This window comes from Carcharhinus amblyrhynchos, chromosome 4, assembly GCF_965287045.1.
Source record: "Carcharhinus amblyrhynchos chromosome 4, sCarAmb.v2.hapA, whole genome shotgun sequence".
In the NCBI taxonomy this organism is placed as follows: Eukaryota; Metazoa; Chordata; class Chondrichthyes; order Carcharhiniformes; family Carcharhinidae; genus Carcharhinus; species Carcharhinus amblyrhynchos.
In genome coordinates, this window is record NC_137327.1 from 541,456 (window position 1) to 558,375 (window position 16,920).

Below are 16,920 nucleotides of genomic sequence, written 5' to 3' on the forward strand. Positions count from 1 at the left end.
CTTGTGACTGACTCTTCGATTAAGGGGAACAGCTCATTCCACAGCAGATGCCATCTCCCTGGAACACCTAGATAACAAGGACTTTTCTGTCAGATTCCTATTTATTGATTACAGCTCAGCCTTCAACACCATGCATGGATCAGTTGACGAGGGTATTCACAGACATCTTCAAGCTCTTAAGAACAATCTGAGGTCCCTATCTGATTCAAGATGACGACCATCATAAGAACATAAGAACATAAGAAATAGGAGCAGGAGTAGGCCATCTAGCCCTTCGAGCCTGCCCCGCCATTCAATAAGATCATGGCTGATCTGTTGTGGCTCAGTTCCACTTTCCCGCCCTCTCCCCATAACCCTTAATCCCCTCTCTTATCAAGAACCCATCAACCCGCTTCTTAAAAATATTTAGTGAGGCAGCCTCCACCACTTCAACGGGCAGAGAATTCCAGAGATTCACCACCCTTTGAGTGAAGAAGTTCCTCCTCAACTCCGTTCTAAACCGCCTCCCCTTTATCTTGAGGCTGTGCCCCCTAGTCCTACTGTCTTTTTTGAGCGGGAAGAGTCTCTCCACCTCTATCCTATCCATCCCATTCATCATCTTATACGTCTCAATGAGATCTCCCCTCATTCTTCTAAACTCTAACAAGTACAAGCCTAGTTTATTCAGCCTCTCCTCATAGCTCAATCCCCTCAACTCCGGTATCAGCCTAGTAAACCTCCTCTGCACTCCCTCCAGGGCCAAAATATCCTTGCGCAGGTGCGGCGCCCAAAACTGCACACAGTACTCCAGCTGCGGCCTCACCAATGCCCTATACAGCTGCAGCAAGACCTCCCTACTTTTATATTCAATCCCCCTCGCTATGAAGGCCAGCATCCCATTCGCCTTCCTGACCACCTGCTGCACCTGCAAGCTGGGTTTTTGCGACTCATGCACAAGGACCCCGAGGTCCCTCTGCACCGTCGCCTGCTGCAGTTTTTCGCCACGTAAGTAATAGTCCTTCCTACCATTCTTCCTACCAAAGTGGACCACCTCACACTTGCCAACATTAAATTCCATTTGCCATTTCCTGGCCCATTCGCCCAGCCTATCTAGATCCTTCTGCAGACTCTCCACACCCTCCGCACAATTTGCCTTTCCCCCAATCTTGGTGTCATCAGCAAATTTCGACACCCTGCACTCGGTTCCCTCCTCCAGATCATCTATGTAAATGGTAAATAGCTGAGGCCCCAGCACCGACCCCTGGGGCACCCCACTAGTCACCAACCGCCAATCCGAATAGCACCCATTGACCCCCACTCTCTGCCTCCTATTTGACAACCAATCCTCTATCCACGCTAACACCCTACCCCCAACTCCATGTCCCCTGACCTTCTGCAATAACCTCTTGTGAGGTACCTTGTCAAACGCCTTCTGAAAATCCAGAAAGACCACATCCACCGGCTCTCCTCTATCCACTGCCCTAGACACATCCTCATAGAACTCCAGTAAATTTGTCGGACACGACTTCCCTTTAATGAAACCGTGTTGCGTCCGCCCTATCAAGCAATTCCCAGTACTTAATAAAAACCAAGCAGCCAGTGGCTCTGACATTCATCATTATGAAGTGCTTTGAAAGGCTAGTCATGCATGAATCAATTCCAACCTCTGGATCCACTAAGTTTGCTTACTGCCACAACAGGTCCACAGCAAACACCATCTTCCTGGCCTTGCGCTCAACCCCGGAATACCGAGATAACAAAGACACCTATGTCAGACTCTTAATTATTGACTGTAGCTCAGCCTTCAACACTATTATTCCCATGAAACACATCTAAAAACTCTGTGGCCTGGGCCTCGGCTCCTCCCTCTGTGACTGGATCCTGAACTTCCTAATTCACAGATCACAATCAGTAAGGATAGGCAACAACACCTCCTCCACGATCATCCTCAACACCGGTGTCCCACAAGCCCTCTACTACACTCCTTATACACCTATGACTGAGCGGCCAAATTCCCCTCCAATTCGATTTTCAAGTTTGCTGACGACACCACCATTATGGGTTGGATCTCAAACAATGATGAAACAGAGTACAGGAATGAGATAGAGAATCTGGTGAACCGGTGCAGCAACAATAATCTCTCCCTCAATGTCAACAAAACGAAGAACATTGTCATCGACTTCAGGAAGCGTAAAGGAGAACATGCCCCTGTCTACATCGTGATGTGGATGTGCCGGCGTTGGACTGGGGTAAACACAGTAAAAAGTCTGACAACACCAGGTTTAAGTCCAACCGATTTATTTGATAGTAAACTCACAAGCTTTCGAGGGGACTCCCTCTTTGTCAGGTGAATGGAGAGTTCTGGCCTCGGACAGAGCATATAAAGCACAGACAGTGTAGAGATTACTGATTAGAATGAGAATCTTTACACCTAACCTGCTGTTCAAGTCCTAAAGTGGCCAACAATGCGTGTGGAAGGAGCACCGATCACAGGTTAAAGAGATGTGTATTGTCTCCAGACAGCACAGTGAGTGAGGTTTTGCAAACCCAGGCAAGTCACACACGAGGACGGGCTCAACAGGGATCTTGGGTTCATGTCGCACTATCTGTAACCCCCGTGACTTGCCTGGGTTTGCAAAACCTCACTCACTGTGCTGTCTGGAGACAATACACATCTCTTTAACCTGTGATCAGTGCTTCTTCCACTCACATTGTCAGCCACTTTAGGACTTGAACAGCAGGTTAGTTGTAAAGATTCGCATTCTAATCAGTAATCTCTACACTGTCTCTGCTTTATATGCTCTGTCCGAGGCCAGAACTCTCCATTCACCTGACGAAGAGGGAGTCCCCTCAAAAGCTTGTGAGTTTACTATCAAATAAATCGGTTGGACTAAAACCTGGTGTTGTCAGACTTTTTACTACACCAACAGGGACAAAGTAGAAAGGGTTGAGAGCTTCAGGTTTTTAGGTGTCCAGACCACCAACAATCTGTCCTAGTCCTCCTCATGCTGACACTATAGTTAAGAAAGCCCATCAACGTCTCTACTTTCTCAGAAGACTAAGAAAATTTGACTCTCACCAACTTTTATAGATGCACCATAAAAAGCATGCTTTCTGGTTGTATGACAGCTTGGTATGGCTCCTGCTCTGTCCAAGACTGCATGGAACTACAAAAGATTGTGAACTCTGTGGACCTGTTGCAGCAGTCGGCAAATTGTAGTGGATCCAGGTAGACCGGGAGTCGAGCCACGACTAACCTTGCAAAGCACTTCATAATGATGGATGTCAGAACCACCGGCCGATAGTCATTAAGGCACGCTGCTTTGTTTTTTTTTAAGATGCTAGGATGATGGTCGTCTTCTTGAAGCAGATAGGGACCTCAGATTGACGTAAAGATGTCTGCGAATACCTCTGCCAGCGGATCTGTGCAGGATTTGAGTGCATGTCCAGGTACCCCATCCCCGCAAATTGCTTTCGGTGGGTTGGCCTTCAAGAAAGCCATTCTGACATCTGCAATGGTGATCCCAGAACGGGTTCACCCAGCACTTCCAGGGTGGAGGGCATGCTCTCGCTGACCTCTTGCTCATAATGGGCATAGAATACATTGAGCTCATCGGGGGGGGTGCGTTGGACCCGGCGATTTTACATGCCTCATCTTGTAGTCTGTTACGTCTTGCAGACCTCGACATAGTCTGCGAGTGTCGGTGTGACTCGCCTGAGACTCTACTTTGGTCTGGTATTGCCTTCTGGCACCTTTGATGTATCTCCTTAGACTGTATTTAGAGGGTTTGAAAATAGATAAGTCCCCTGGTCCGGATGGGATTTACCCTAGGATTCTCTGGGAGGCAAGAGAGGTGATTGCGGAGCCTCTGGCTCTGATCTTCAGGTCGTCGTTGGTCTCTGGTATAGTACCGGAAGATTGGAGGACAGCAAATGTTGTCCCATTATTTAAGAAGGGGAGAAGAGACTTCCCTGGGAATTATAGACCGGTGAGTCTTACTTCTGTGGTGGGTAAGGTTTTGGAAAGGATTATTAGAGACAGGATTTATAGTTATTTGGAGAGTAATGAATTGATTAGAGACAGTCAGCATGGTTTTGTAGCGGGTAGGCCGTGCCTTACTAACCTTATCGAGTTCTTTGAGAAAGTGACCAAAGAGGTGGATAGGGGTAAGGCAGTTGACGTGGTGTATATGGATTTTAGTAAGGCGTTTGATAAGGTTCACCATGGTAGGCTTCTGCAGAAACTGCAGATGTATGGGATTGGGGGTGATCTAGGTAATTGGATCAGGAATTGGCTAGCAGATAGGAGACAGAGGGTGGTGGTTGATGGTAAATATTCGTCATGGAGTTCAGTTACAAGTGGTGTGCCTCAGGGATCTGTTTTGGGGCCACTGCTGTTTGTAATTTTTATTAATGATCTGGATGAGGGTATAGTTGGGTGGATTAGTAAGTTTGCTGATGACACCAAAGTCGGAGGTGTGGTAGATTGTGAGGAAGGGTGTCATAGTTTGCAGGGTGACTTAGAAAGGTTGCAAAGCTGGGCCGCGAGGTGGCGGATGGAGTTTAATGTGGAGAAGTGTGAGGTAATTCATTTCAGTAGGAATAACAGATGTGTTGAGTATAGGGCTAACGGGAGGACTTTGAATAGTGTGGAGGAGCAGAGGGATCTAGGTGTATGTGTACATAGATCCCTGAAAGTTGGGAATCAAGTAGATAAGGTTGTTAAGAAGGCATATGGTGTCTTGGCGTTTATTGGTAGGGGGATTGAATTTAGGAGTCGCAGCGTCATGATGCAACTGTACACAACTCTGGTGCGGCCGCACTTGGAGTATTGTGTGCAGTTCTGGTCCCCACATTACAGGAAGGATGTAGAGGCTTTGGAGAGGGTGCAGAGGAGGTTTACCAGGATGTTGCCTGGTATGGAGGGGAGATCCTATGAGGAGAGACTGAGAGATTTGGGGTTGTTTTCGCTGGAAAGAAGGCGGCTAAGAGGGGACCTTATTGAAACATATAAGATGATTAGAGGTTTAGACAGGGTGAATAGTGATAGCCTTTTTCCTAGGATGGAGAAAGCTAGCACGAGGGGGCACGGCTTTAAATTAAGGGGGGGTAGTTATAGGACTGATGTCAGGGGTAGGTTCTTTACCCAGAGGGTGGTGAGGGACTGGAATGCCCTGCCAGCTGCAGTTGTAAATGCGCCTAGTTTGGGGGCGTTTAAGAGATCTGTGGATAGGTTTATGGACGAAATGGGATTGGTTTAGATTAGTGGGTTAGTGTTTTTTTTTAAAAAAGCTGGTCGGCGCAACATCGTGGGCCGAAGGGCCTGTTCTGCGCTGTAATGTTCTATGTTCTATGTATCTGGCTTTCTTGTATAGGTCAGTGCCACCTGACTTGAATGCCTCAGACCTGGACTTCAGCAAGGTGTGGATATCTTTGTTCATCCATGGTTTTCAGTTGGGGAACACACGGATTTACTTCTTTGGCACACAGTCTTCTACACACTTACTAATGAAGTCAGTTACTGCAGTTGCGTACTCGTACAGGCTGGTCGCAGAGTTTTCAAACACTGACCAGTCCACTGACTCCAAGCTGCCCCATAGGAGATCATCCAATTCCTCAGACCAACACTGCACGACTCTCTTTGATGGATTCTCTCGCTTCAGAAGAATCCGCTCCAATAATTTCCCTACCAATGATGCAAGGCTCACCAGCCTATAATTACCTGGATTATTCTTGTTACCCTTCTTAAACAAAGGAACAACATTGGCTATTCTCCAGTCCTCTGAGACCTGTCCTGCAGCCAGTGAGAATACAAAGATTTCTCTCAAGGCCCCAGCAATTTTCTCCCTTGCCTCTCACAGTATTTTGGTATATATGCCATTAGGCCATGGGGACGTATCTACCTTAATGTTTCTCAAGAAACCCAACAGCTCATCCTTTTTGATCTCAACATGACTCAAACTACCTACACACCCTTTCCCTAGATTCATCATCCATTAAGTCCTTCTCTTTGATGAATACTGACACAAAGTATTCATTTAATATCTCGCCCATTTCCTCTGCTTCATGCATAGATTCCCTCCCCTGTCGAGATTTAGGATACATAGGTTGCAGTAGGAAATTGCAGGGGCTGGGAACAACTGAAATGTGGAGCTTGTTCAAGGAGCAGCCACTGCGAGTCCTTGATAAATATGTACCTGTCAGGCAGGGAGGAAGTGGTCGAGCGAGGGAACTGTGGTGTACTAAGGAAGTTGAATCTCTGATGAAGAGGAAGAAGGAGGCGTATGTAAAGATGAGACGTGAAGGCTCAGTTAGGGCACCGGAGAGTTACAAATTAGCCAGGAAGGAGCTACAGAGAGTTAAGAGCTAGAAGAGGACATGAGAAGACTCTGGCGGATAGGATCAAGGAGAGTCCTAAAGCTTTCTTTTGGTACATCAGGAATAAAAGATTGATTAGGGCAAGATTAGGGCCAGTCAGGGACAGCAGTGGGAAGTTGTGCGTGGAGCCTGAAGAGATAGGAGAGGCACTAAATGAATATTTTTCATCAGTATTCACGCAGGAAAAAGTCAATGTAGTCAAGGAGAATACTGAGATACAGGCTTTTAGATTAGACAGGATTGAGGTACATAAGGATGAGGTGTTAGCAATTCTTGAGAGTGTGAAAATAGATAAGTCCCCTGGGCCGGATGGGATTTACCCTAGGATTCACTGGGAGGCTAGGGAGGAGATTTCAGAGCCTTTGGCATTGATCTTCATGTCGTCATTGGCTACAGGTACAGTGCCGGAGGACTGGAGGATAGCAAATGTTGTCCCCTTGTTCAAAAAAGGGAGTAGAAACCATCCTGGGAATTATAGACCGGTGAGCCTTACTTCTGTTGTCGGCAAAGTTTTGGAAAGAATTATAAGAGATCGGATTTATGATCATCTAGAGGGAAATAAATTGATTAGGGCTAGTCAACACGGTTTTGTGAAGGGTCGGTCACGCCTACATAAGAACATAAGAAATAGGAGCAGGAGTAGGCCATCTAGCTCTTCGAGCCTGCCCCGCCATTCAATAAAGATCATGGCTGATCTGAAGTGGCTCAGTTCCACGTTCCCGCATTCTCCCCATAACCCTTAATTACCTTGTCTACCAAAAACCTATCTACCCATGTCTTAAATATATTCAGCGAGGTAGCCTCCACCACTTCAACAGGCAGAGAATTCCAGAGATTCACCACCCTTTGAGTGAAGAAGTTCCTCCTCAACTCCGTTCTAAACTGCCCCCCCCATCTTGAGGCTGTGCCCTCTAGTCCTGCTGTCCTTTCTGAGTAGGAAGAATCTCTCTACCTCTACCCTATCCATCCCATTCATCATCTTATACGTCTCTATAAGATCCCCCCCTCATCCTTCTAAACTCTAACGAGTACAAACCCAGTCTATTCAGCCTCTCTTCATAGTCCAACCCCCTCATCTCCAGTATCAGCCTAGTGAACCTCCTCTGCACTCCTTCCAAGGCCAAAATATCCTTGTGCAAGTGCGGCGACCAAAACTGCACACAGTACTCCAGCTGCGGCCTCACCAGTGCCCTGTACAGTTACAGCAAGACCTCCCTGCTTTTATATTCAATCCCCCTCGCTATAAAGGCCAGCATCCCATTTGCCTTCCTGATCACCTGCTGCACCTGCAGACTGGGTTTTTGCGACTCATACACAAGGACCCCCAGGTCCCTCTGCACCGTAGCATGCTGCAGCTTTTCACCCTTTAAATAGTAGTCCCTCCTACTATTATTCCTGCCAAAGTGGATAACCTCACACTTGCCAACACTGTATTCCATCTGCCAGGTCCTCGCCCACTCGCACAGCCTATCTAGATTCCTCTGCACACTTTCCGCACCCTCCACGCAATTTGCTTTTCCACTTATCTTTGTGTCATCAGCAAATTTTGAAACCCTACACTCAGCCCCCTCCTCCAGATCATCTATATAAATGGTAAATATTTGAGGCCCCGGCACCGAACCCTGCGGCACTCCACTAGTTGCCAACCACCAATCAGAATAGCGAACGTTATCCAGTTCTTTAAGGTGACCAAAGAGGTGGATATGGGTAAGGCAGTTGATGTGGTGTATTTGGATTTTAGCAAAGCGTTTGATAAGGTTCCCCATGGTAGGCTACTGCAGAAAATACGGATGCATGGGATTTAGCAGTTTGGATCAGGAATTGGCTAGCTGATAGAAGACAGAGGGTGGTGGTTGATGGGAAATATTCAACCTGGAGTTCAGTTACTTGCAGTGTGCCTCAGGGATGTGTTTTGGGGCCACTGCTGTTTGTTATTTTTATAAATGACCTAGATGAGGTTGTAGAAGGATGGGTTAGTAAATTTGCAGATGACACTAAAGTCGGAGGAGTTGTAGACAGTGAGGATGGATGTTACAGTTTGCAGAGGGACATAGACAAGCTGCAGAGCTGGGCTGGGAGGTGGCAAATGGAGTTTAATGCAGAAAAGTGTGAAGTGATTCACTTTGGTAAGAGTAACAGGAGTACAGAATACAGGGCTAATGGAAGGACTCTTGGTAGTGTCGACGAGCAGAGAGATCTCGGTGTACATGCGCATAGATCCCTGAAAGTTAGCACCCAGGTTGATAAGGTTGTTAAGAAGGCAAACGGCGTGTTAGCTGTTATTTGTAGAGGGATTGAATTTTGGAGCTGTGAGATCATGTTGCAACTGTACAAAACTCTGGTGTGGCCGCACTTGGAGTATTGCGTACAGTTCTGGTCGCCGCATTATAAGAAAGATGTGGAGGCATTGGAAAGGGTGCAGAGGAGGTTTACCAGGATGTTGCCTGGTATGGTGGGAAGGTCTTATGAGGAAAGGCTGAGGGACTTGAGGTTGTTTTCGTTAGAGAGAAGGTTAAGAGGTAACTTAATTGAGGCATACAAGATGATCAGAGGGTTAGATCGGCTGGACAGTGACAGCCTTTTTCCTCAGATGGTGATGGCTAACACAAGGGAACATAGCTTTAAATTGAGGGGTGATAATTATAGGATGGATGTCAGAGGTAGTTTCTTTACTCAGAGGGTAGTAAGGGCATGGAATGCCCTGCCTGCAGCAGTTGTGGACTCGCCAATTTTAAGGGCGTTCAAGTGGTCAGTGGATAGACATATGGATAACATTGGAATAGTTTAGGTTAGAGGGTCATTAGATTGGTTCCACTGGTCGGCGCAACATCGCGGGCCGAAGGGCCTGTACTGCGCTGTAATGTTTTATGTTCTATCATTAAGACCACTCCTGCTACCACCATGATATCACCCACCCTTCAGCTTATTTGCTGCTGGAACTGTAATCTGTACTTTCCAAACTTGACAATAGCAATTTTCTGCTGATTAGTCTCTCAGCTTGCATCGTCCATAATCTTCAAATGGACTTTAGCAAGACCTTTGACAAGGTAGCACATGGTACATTGTTGCATAAGGTTAAATCTCATGGGATCCAGGGTGAGGTATCAAATGGATATATAATTGGCTTGATGACAACAGTGTCAGTAATCCTAGTACCAGACAGTTCAGGCAAAAGCAGAACAGAGAGCAAGGGAAGTCCAGATTAAACTGCATTTAGTTCAATGCAAGAGGCCCGACGGGCAAGGCAGGGCATGGATGGATACACGGGACTGGGATATTATAGCAGTTACTGAGGAAGGACAGGACTGGCAGCTCAATGGTCCAGGGTACAGATGCTATAGGAAAAATAGAACAGGGGGTAAGAGAGGAGGAGGAGTTACTCTTTTGATTAGGGAAAGCATTACAGCCGTACTGAGGGGGGATATATCCGAGGGTTTGGCCACTGAATCTATATGGGTAGAACTGAGAAATAAGGAGGGGGAAAATCAGTTTCATAGGGCTGTACTGTAGGCACCCGAATAGTCAGTGGGAAATTGAGAAGCAAATATGTAAGGAGATCACAGATAGGTCCAAGAAAAATAGGGTGGTAATAGTAGATTTTAACTTTCCCAACATTGACTGGGACAGCCAGTTTGGAGGGTTGGATGGAGAGAAATTTGTTGAACGTATCCAGCAGGAATTTCTCATTCAGTATGTGGATGGCCCAACAGAGAGAGCAAAACTTGACCTCCTCTTGGGAAATAAGGAAGGGCAGGTGACAGAAATGTTAGTGAGCAAACACTTTGAGAACCATAATTCTATTAGTTGTACGATAGCTATGGCGAATGATAGGTCTGGCCCTAGTTAAAATTCTAAATTGGGGCCAGGCTAATTTTGATGTCATCAGGCAGGAACTTTCAAAAGTTAATTGGGGGAGTCTGTGGGAAGGCCAAGGGACGTCCGATAAGAGGGAAGCTTCATAACTGTGTTAACCAGGGTTCAGGGTAAGCACATTCCTCTTAGAGTGAAGGGCAAGGCTGGTAGAAGTAGGGAACCCTGGATGATTCAGGATATTGAGGCCCTGGTCAAGATGATGAAGGAGGCACATGACATGCATAAGCAGCTGGGATCAAGTGGCTTCCTTGAAAAATATAAGGGGTGTAGAAGTGAAGTTAAGAGGGAAATCAGGAGTGCAAAAAGAGGACACACGACTGTTTTGGCAGATAAGACAAAGGAGAATCCCAAGAGCTTCTACAAATACATAAAGGGCAAAAAAGTAATAAGGGGAGAGTACGGCCTCTTAAGGATCAACAAGGTACCTATGTGCGGACCCACAAGAGATGGGCGAGATCCCAAATGAATATTTCTCATCAGTATTTACTGTTGAGAAAAGCATGGACGTTAGGGAACTTGGGGAAATAAATAGTGACGTCTTGGGGTGCACATACTACAGGGGTGGTGGTGCTTGAAGTCTTAAAGCGTATTAAGGTAGATAATTACCCGGGAGCTGATGAAGCGTATCCCAGGACATTGTGGGAATCTAGGGAGGAAATTGGGAACCCTAGCAGAGATATGTGAAATCATCGTTCGTCAAGGTGAGGTGCCTAAAGACTGTTGTGACTTTGTTTAAAAAGAGCTGCAGAGAAAAGCCTGGGAACTACAGACCACTGAGCCTCACATCTGTGGTGAGTAAGCTGTTGGAAGGTATTTTGAGAGTCAGGATGTATAGGCATTTTGAGAGCCAAGGACTCATTTGGAACAGTCAGCATGGCTTTGAGAGTGGAAAATCGTGTCTCACAAATTTGATTGAGTTTTTGAAGGGGTAACCAAGAAGGTAGATGAGGACAGTGCAGTTGATGTTGTCTACATGGACTTTAGCGAGGCCTTTGACAAGTACCGCATGGTAGGTTGTTGCATAAAGTTAAATCACACAGGATCCAGGCTGAGATAGTTAAATGAATACAAAATTGGCTTGATAACACAAACCAGAGGATGGTTGTAGAGTGCTGTTTTTCAAACGGGAGGCCTGTGACCAGAGGTGTGCCTCAGGGATCGGTGCTGGGCCCACTGTTATTTATCATTTATGATACTGATGAGAATGTAGGAGGCATGGTTAGTAAATTTGCAGATGACACAAAGATTGGTGGTATAGTGAAGAAAGTTATCTCAGATTGCAATGGGATCTTGATCAATTGGGCCAGTGGGCTCACAAATGGCAAATGGAGTTTAATTTAGGTAATTCCACGTGATGCATTTTGGTAGATCGAACCAGGGCAGACTTACTCAGTTAATGGTAGGGCGTTTGAGAGAATGATAGAACAAAGATCTAGGGGTACAGGTTCATAGCTCCTTGAAAGTGGAGTCACAGGATGACAGAGTGCTGAAGGTGGTAACTGGCATTGATCCTATAGAGGTCTATAAAATAATGAGGTGCATAAATTAGCTAGATAGTCAATATCTTTTACCAAAGGTAAAAGAGTCTAAAACTAGAGAGGGCAGGTTTAAGATGAGGGGGGAGAGTTACAACAGAAGGTGGTGAGTGTCTGGAACAAACTGCCAAAGGTACTGGTAGACACGGGTGCAGTTTTGTCTTTTAAAAAGTGTACATACGCTGAGATAGTTACATGAGTAAGATGGCTATGGGCCAAGCGCGGGCAATTGGGACTAGCTTAGTCATTTAAAAAAAAGGCAGCATGAACAATTTGTGCCAAAAGGCTTGCTTCCATGCTGTAAACCTCTGACTCTATGTGCCCTCTTTTACCATTTTACTTCTAAGGAATAACAGATGTGTCGAGTATAGGGCTAACGGGAGGACTTTGAATAGTGTGGATGAGCAGAGGGATCTAGGTGTATGTGTACATAGATCCCTGAAAGTTGGGAATCAAGAAGATAAGGTTGTTAAGAAGGCATACGGTGTCTTGGCGTTTATTGGTAGGGGGATTGAATTTAGGAGTCGCAGCGTTATGTTGCAACTGTACACAACTCTGGTGCGGTCGCACTTGGAGTACTGTGTGCAGTTCTGGTCCCCACATTACAGGAAGGATGTGGAGGCTTTGGAGAGGGTGCAGAGGAGGTCTACCAGGATGTTGCCTGGTATGGAGGGGAGGTCCTATGAGGAGAGGCTGAGGGATTTGGGGTTGTTTTCGCTGGAAAGAAGGCGGATAAGAGGGGATCTTATTGAAACATATAAGATGATTAGAGGTTTAGATAGGGTGGATAGTGATAGCCTTTTTCCTCAGATGGAGAAATCTAGCACGAGTGGGCATGGCTTTAAATTAAGGGGGGGTAGTTATAGGACGGATGTCAGGGGTAGGTTCTTTACCCAGAGGGTGGTGAGGGATTGGAATGCCCTGCCTGCTGCAGTTGTAAATGCGCCTAGTTTGGGGACGTTTAAGAGATCCGTGGATAGGTTTATGGACGAAAAGGGATTGGTTTAGGTTAGTGGGTCATTGTTTTGTAACTGGTCGGCGCAACATCGTGGGCCGAAGGGCCTGTTCTGCGCTGTAATGTTCTATGTTCTAAGTGTTGGACAGACTTGAAACTGGGAGTGTTTCAGATCCAATGTTTAGACCCATTCTGAGGCGTCCCCATACGCACTCTACCTGAAAAAAATAGCGGTGATTCTGAATCGTGGTGCCAGAGCTCATGGGCGAGGCTTATCGTGCCCAAAACATTGCAGCTCCAATTAGAGCGTTCAACTGCACATGCGCAGTAATAGAAAAATGCTCCCCTGCCACATCGCTCCCACGTGCCTCCCCCAGCACCTACAGCTATTGCCCCACTCCACAACATAAATGACCCCCTTATCCCCCCCAACCCTCCCATTACACAGACCGATCGCATACTAAGTGGCAGCAGGTCACCACCCCACCGGCCAATCTGAGTCAGAGGGCCACTGGAATCTCTGAACTTACCTTCTCAGAAGCTGCTGCACCCAAATCAGACCTCTGCAGACCATGTCAGTTTTGTGCCAAATCTGATTGCAGTGGTAAAGGGGAAAGCGACCATAAGTTTGGGCACGCAGCCCATTAAGTCAATTTAAATGCATGCATCCAGACGGCAGCCATTGTTAAAGGGGAATGGACGTGGAAGCGGATGTAGATCTTGCTACTCGCCTCAGACTCGACTTTATCACATTTCTGCACCCAAAAACGGATGCAACCTGATGGTAAAATCGGGCCCCTATGACTCTAAATTATCCCAAATTCTGCTGCCCGTATCCTAAACCTCACCAAGTTCTACTCACCCACGACCTTGGTATTCACTGACCAAAATCCACTCCAGCAATGCCTCCAATTTAAAATTTTCCTCCACATATTGAAATCCTTGACACGTGGCTCAAGTCTACTGTGATGGTTATGTTCTCCACATGGTCTCACTTACCCATCAGCTGCTCCTGTAGTTTCTTTTTCTCTGGATTCTCTCCTTCACTGTCACTGTCACTCCTGGGAGAGAAATTAAAACACAAATTGGAGCAATTCCGCAGGGGACAAAAATGCTGGAAAAAGGGACAGGCGTTTGCACAATACATCTCGGTGTTTATCGCAATTATTTTAATTGTCACTTCCCCATAATGTCTTCTAATAATCCCTTACCTTGGGGAAAAATCCCACAACTTCCATTTTTACTCCCAACTAACTCTCTCAACTTGTGGTCACTCCCCATCCACTTCAGGCAAACAGGTGTCCCCTCCTCCCCTCTAGCAATCCATGTCTGCATCCCCACCTCTCCCATCACGGATTGGCCGTGCTAAATTGCCACTTAGTGTCAGAGGGTCTAGCTAGAGTAAATACATGGGGGATAGGGTCTGGATGGGATGGTGGTTCTGCGCTGTTACATTCTATGGCTCTATTACACATGCTGCCTAAGCCTTCCCTCCCAAGGAAATACCTGCTTGCCACTCTTCCCCTAATGGTAATACATGCAACTATTCCTCCTATCAACCACGCACATGCCCACAATCCATTTTTCTCCCCAATTCAGCAGCCCCCATCCATACCCCTTGTCATTTTGTTGTGTTTCTTTCACTGGCTTCTTGCCACGTTTCTCTTTGTTTTTTAAATATTCCTTCAGTTTTTCTGCTCTGTCCAGGTACTGAACACATTTGGCTCGAATACTCTCCTTTGCCTTCTCTCCATGAGCCTCATCTGCAATGAAAACAGTGGAATATCTTCATTACAGTATCCCTCAGATGGGAACTGCCTTGAGCATCTCAGGAAAGGGTCATTCTTACAGGCCTGCGTGTACAGGTGACATCACAAGGGCATTATTCCACAATACCCAGTAGTTTTCAGTGGATATCCACTGACAGATCAGCAATGTGGACAATCTCCATGCCGGGGAGGTGATGATCTAGCGATAATACCACTAGGCTATTAATCCAGAAACTCAGCTAATGTTCTGGGGACCCGGGTTCGACTCCCACCATGGCAGATGGTGGAATCCGAATTCAATTAAAAATGGCTGGAATTAAGAATCTACTGATGACCATGAAACCACTGCCGATTGTCAGAAAAACTCATCTGGTTCATTAATGTCACTCAGGGAAGGAAATCTGCCGTCCTTACCTGGTTTGGCCTACATGTGACTCCAGAGCCACAGCAATGGGGTTGACTTTCAACTGCCCTCCAAGGGCAACTCAGGATCGGCAATAAATGCTGGCCAGCCAGCAATGCCCATGTCCCACAAATGATTTTTTAAAAAAAAAGCACAGACTGCGAGTATCATCAGACTGACCACCAGTTGGAGGGGAGTGGGGGGGGCTCAATCTGATACCAATGTAGGCCATTCAGAAGTAGCAAGCTGAACCTTGCTTCCTTAATCCAGGTGTCTGAACACCAGTCAGGAGCAAGAATCTTAGTTCTTTTCAGCGCTCACTAAGCCATGCGTCTGAACAACAAGGAGCAGGAACCCTGGCTGACTTTTCTCTCTCTCGAACATGTGAGTCTTAACAGCAAAGAGGAGCAGAAACCCTGACTGATTCTTTGTGCTCTCGAATCCACATATGCTGAAGTCCAATGTAATGCTCACTGTGGCCCAATCTGAGACCTATTAATCCTGCACAGGTCAAATATTACACTTGAACTATGTGAGGGACAGTGGTACTACAATTCATGTAAACTCAGTTAAAACGGGAAATCTCTTCCCAACAGCACTGTGGTACATCTATACCAGATGGACTGCAGCAATACAAGGCAGTGGTGCACCACCACCACCTTTTAAAGAGCAACCAAGAATGCACGCAAATGCTGATCTTGCTCGCAACATTCACATGTCATGAAATATTAAAAGATATCCAAAGAATAGGAGCTCAAATTCCACCGTTGGCAGTTCGAGAATTTGAATTCAGTCAGAAAAAAAATCAAAAAATAAAAAGCTGGTAACCCAAATGGTTCACTAATGTCCTTGAAAATGGAGAAGTCTCACATTTAATAGCATGCAGGAAATACTCCACTGCATGCTGATACAGCCTCAATGCCTCTTCATAATTCTTTGCCTTGTCCTCTTCTGTGGCTTTAGTTACAAGGTCAATCGCTTTCTGAAATGGTTAAAAATAAGACAAATGAATGTCCAATTCCCACCCTAAAAAGCAGAAATATCAACCAGTATTATCCAGCCCATTTTCATTTTACCTGTTGTATTGCTCCATTATGTGCCTTATAGATAGATCTTCCACACTCTGAATTAGTATCCTCCATGTACTATAGTATTTAGGCACAGCCTAACTGGTCTGAGGAAGTTGTGTGGCTTTGTATAAAATGACGCACTGATACTTGGGTCAGCAAAACAATTAAATAGTTTTCACATTTCAGACGCATAAATTTCTTTGCTCACCCAAGGGGTGGTGGGTGTCTGGAATGCACTGCCAACAGAGGTGATGGAGGCAGGCACATTAGCAACATTCAAGATGTATCTTGCTCAGCAAACAGGGATAGAAATTGCATATTGGCGCAGGCTTGATGTGAAAAACCACCTGCTCCTGTGCTGTACTGTTCTTTGTACGCTCCTAATCTTTGTCATAAAAGAAAATATTCCAATTTGTCATTTTTGAACGCATAGCACATGGTCTCGCATTGCATTCCAACTGCCACAGTTAAGTCTGCTCCCCATGTCCCTTATTATCTTCTTGCTCCCATCAACATTACTTACAGCCAACGTCTAATTATGCCATCTGAAAACTTGGATATATAAAATCCTATTCAATCAAATCATTTATATTTGGTGAAAAACTGAGGCCAAGTTTAGATTCCCAGGAAATACCACTGCCACATCCTAAAAATCAGATCAAATTCTTTAATGTGCAATCTGCAACAGAGCATCCAAAAATCTCTCACAATATTCTAGACAAGTTTGTATAATCAATTGTAAAAACCTCAAACATCTTTTCCTACCTTTATCTAAAGCACTTTAGAGATATGAAGATGAATTTGAGAAAAAAAACTGGCAACCAACATAAAAAGGGAATCCCATAGCCTTCTGTTGGCATCTAAGTGGTAAAAGGAGTAGGGTTGATTAAGGGCCTTAAATGGAATTTATACATGGAGGCAGGGGCATGGCTGAGTTAGTAAATAAATACTTTGCATC

General features: G+C 45.7%; 1 protein-coding gene across 1 annotated transcript in view; it reads right to left on the reverse strand.

Annotated features, from left to right (window-relative positions):
* The window catches only part of LOC145341737 (vacuolar protein sorting-associated protein 4A), a 71,580-nt gene that overhangs the window by 45,806 nt on the left and 8,854 nt on the right, over positions 1-16,920 (reverse strand). Inside the window, exons 2-4 of the mRNA XM_080186601.1 lie at positions 15,763-15,874; positions 14,336-14,483; positions 13,720-13,781 (exon numbers count right to left, since the gene is read on the reverse strand). Coding sequence (XP_080042727.1) covers positions 13,720-13,781; positions 14,336-14,483; positions 15,763-15,874 — 322 coding nt within the window. The remainder of the gene's footprint in view (positions 1-13,719; positions 13,782-14,335; positions 14,484-15,762; positions 15,875-16,920) is intronic.